We start from the raw sequence: 2,744 nt of genomic DNA, 5'->3' as shown, positions 1-2,744 counted from the left end.
ATGTGGGGTGAGTGCCCCCCCCCCGGGGGGGGGGGGGGGTTTAGCTGTCTTCGTTTTGCTTGGTGTGATTCTTAGCAGTGTGTTAGAAACCATATATAAAAGCATCTCCCATGTAGGTAGGGAGACAGAGTATCTAGATGTTATGATATGCAAAAGCAAATAAATATTGTGTCGTATAATAAATAAAGTATATTATTGTTAACACCAAACTTATCAATTGAAAAAACGTTTATAAATCAGGTCAAATCATCTGGTTAATATCTTGTTCCTGATAACATAGATATGCCTGTCTGAATTGAATTGTTTGATCTTTAAAATTTAAATTGACATGATAAAATCTTTCTTTAGGTTTACCATCTCCATGCTGAATGCCCTCGCTGGCAAGGAGGGAGTCATCGAGTGTGCGTATGTGAAGTCTAGCGAGACGGAGGCAAGCTATTTCTCCACACCACTGCTGCTCGGCAAGAACGGACTGGAAAAAAACCTAGGCTTGGGCAAGCTCTCCGATTTTGAGCAGGAGCTGCTGAAAAAAGCTCTCCCCGAACTGAAGGGCAGCATCAAAAAGGGGGAGGACTTTGCCCACAAGTGAAGAATGCGTGTCCATACCAAGTTACATGCCCAACCTGGTCGCAACACCTCCACATAGTTTAAGAATTTACCGAAATTTTATGGCAAGAAAGCAGGCCTGTGGTTGGGCACACATGTATCTATAGGAATAACGAAATTTTTAAAAAGCAAGTTCCACACAGTGTAGTCAGGTTGTGTTTGAGCTTAGCCGCTATTACATGTAAGCTGTGAAGTATTTTTGTCCTTAAAATGAGTTAACGAATTTTTTATTTGTTGTACATTTGTTTAATTTTCGTTAACCTATATCATCAAACCTATTTAAGTAAATCCCGGTTTTCTTGCGGCTATACTATATTTGACGTACAGTTTCAAAGTATATTCTGCAGATGTGCTCCACCTTGCACCTTGTGGTTTCTAAAATGACATTTTTCACTACTGTTGTAGTTGTTTTAGTTGCACCAACTCGTGTCAGTGTTAATAAAGCGTGTTTAGGTATAAAAACAAATATCGGTTTACCTATGATACAGAAGGCACAACATTTATCACAGTCATAGATAGATAGATAATGTTAAGCGTTTACAAAACTGGTTGGTAGGAAATGAGGTGTTTAACACATTTAGAGGGTATAGTAGACTAGTAGTGCATTTAGCAAGACACTGCAAGTAACTAGCAGATAGACAATAAGTGTTGAATGCTGAAGTGAATAACGAATATACATGATTGTCATAATATTATGTGATATTCGTGATACAGATACATGTCTTCTTAGTTATTACTGGTATTTTAATGGTGTGTACTATTGATCCAACTACATCACAGCAAATTATATAGCATAATATCGTGACAAAGTTTTGCATTCAGGGTTGCAGGCGAAATTTAGTCAAAATATTAATGGACATTTTATTTGATAGATGGTGCCTCTGGGGAGCAATACGTGTGGTTTGTGTTTGATCTCCTAGTTTAAAATCTCTCGTACCGTCTATTTGGGTATATGCAAGCCTCGGCTAGTCATTTAAAGCATCGAATATTAAAGGAATTTTCGAATATAATCTCGTGTTTTCCCCACTTTTACAACACTCACCGTTATTGCTTGTGTATCAGAGTAACGATAAAATGTATTAAAACCTCCGTAGTCACCAAAACATGCATGTTTCGATATAGTTTCGATTACCGCTGCCTTTCTTTTGTAATCTTGAAGGAAACTAATAGCGCCACCTATCGGCCATAGACTATATACATCTATGACACATTATCAGCTGCCCTTTTGTGCGCACCGACAAATTACAAGTTGGGCACACGATAATATTTCGTTGTGTTACGATGTGTTCATATCAAATTTTCTATGCTATAAATAACTGCATAAAATTATCAGAGTGGCTATATATGCCCGGCAGCCGGCATATATCTGACGGCTGCCGGGCACGGTCTTTGATTTCCTAAATGCCCGGCAGTTTTTAATTTTCAGCGTTATGTCAAGTAAACAAGGGCTGCCAGGCATATAGCCACAGCGTAAAATCATCGTGTTTTTCAAGTTTGTGTAATCAGTGATACATCCGCCGTGAGGTGAGACTATATTTCGCTATATTTTTTTGGAATGAGCGTTTCTGAGCAAGAATTTTGAAAATATTCCTTTAAATTCATAACTGCAACGTCATTAGCATGCGCTATCCCAGAATGCACAGCGTGCCACCCCAGCATGCAAATCAGAACGCAAACTCCACGACAGATGGCGCTCTCGCTCGTGGGCTCGATCTACCACTGCCACAAGCAGACGTCGGTTACAATTTGTAACGCTTTTTTACTACAAGTTTTACAGCAGGCACGTTACTCGTATCCTATGTTTGGACTATTAAAAGTTGCAAATATATTAAAAATCCGACGGTTATTTCATGAAAAATTTGATAAAATAGTAATACGAAATAGTACGTGGATTGTGCGCCCATTTACCTCTCAAATCATACGCTGTTTACAAATCTCCATTCGCTGGATTTCCACCGAGCTCCGCCCACTTTAAAAATAGTGCTAGCATTGTGGCAGTGGTATCCTGAGTGTGCGAAGGGGGACACTGCATGCAGTTTGATCAGAACGCCGTTACAGCTGCAAACTGCATGCAGTGCACCTTCGTACACTCATGATACCACTGCCACAATGCTAGCACTATTTTTAAAGTGGGCGGA

At 39.5% G+C, this 2,744-nt stretch overlaps 1 protein-coding gene across 1 annotated transcript in view; it reads left to right on the top strand.

The window, feature by feature from the left end:
• LOC106809634 (malate dehydrogenase, mitochondrial-like) overlaps nucleotides 1-1,709 on the top strand; it is a 20,968-nt gene extending 19,259 nt beyond the window's left edge. Inside the window, exon 5 of the mRNA XM_014812797.1 lies at nucleotides 349-1,709. Coding sequence (XP_014668283.1) covers nucleotides 349-589 — 241 coding nt within the window. The 3' untranslated portion in view covers nucleotides 590-1,709. The remainder of the gene's footprint in view (nucleotides 1-348) is intronic.
• Nucleotides 1,710-2,744: the final 1,035 nt, after the last annotated feature.

The sequence above is a fragment of the Priapulus caudatus genome, unplaced genomic scaffold (genome assembly GCF_000485595.1).
Source record: "Priapulus caudatus unplaced genomic scaffold, Priapulus_caudatus-5.0.1 Scaffold370, whole genome shotgun sequence".
In the NCBI taxonomy this organism is placed as follows: Eukaryota; Metazoa; Priapulida; class Priapulimorpha; order Priapulimorphida; family Priapulidae; genus Priapulus; species Priapulus caudatus.
The sequence above is the reverse complement of the archived record's forward strand: the minus strand, read 5'-3'. Positions and strand labels throughout refer to the sequence as shown.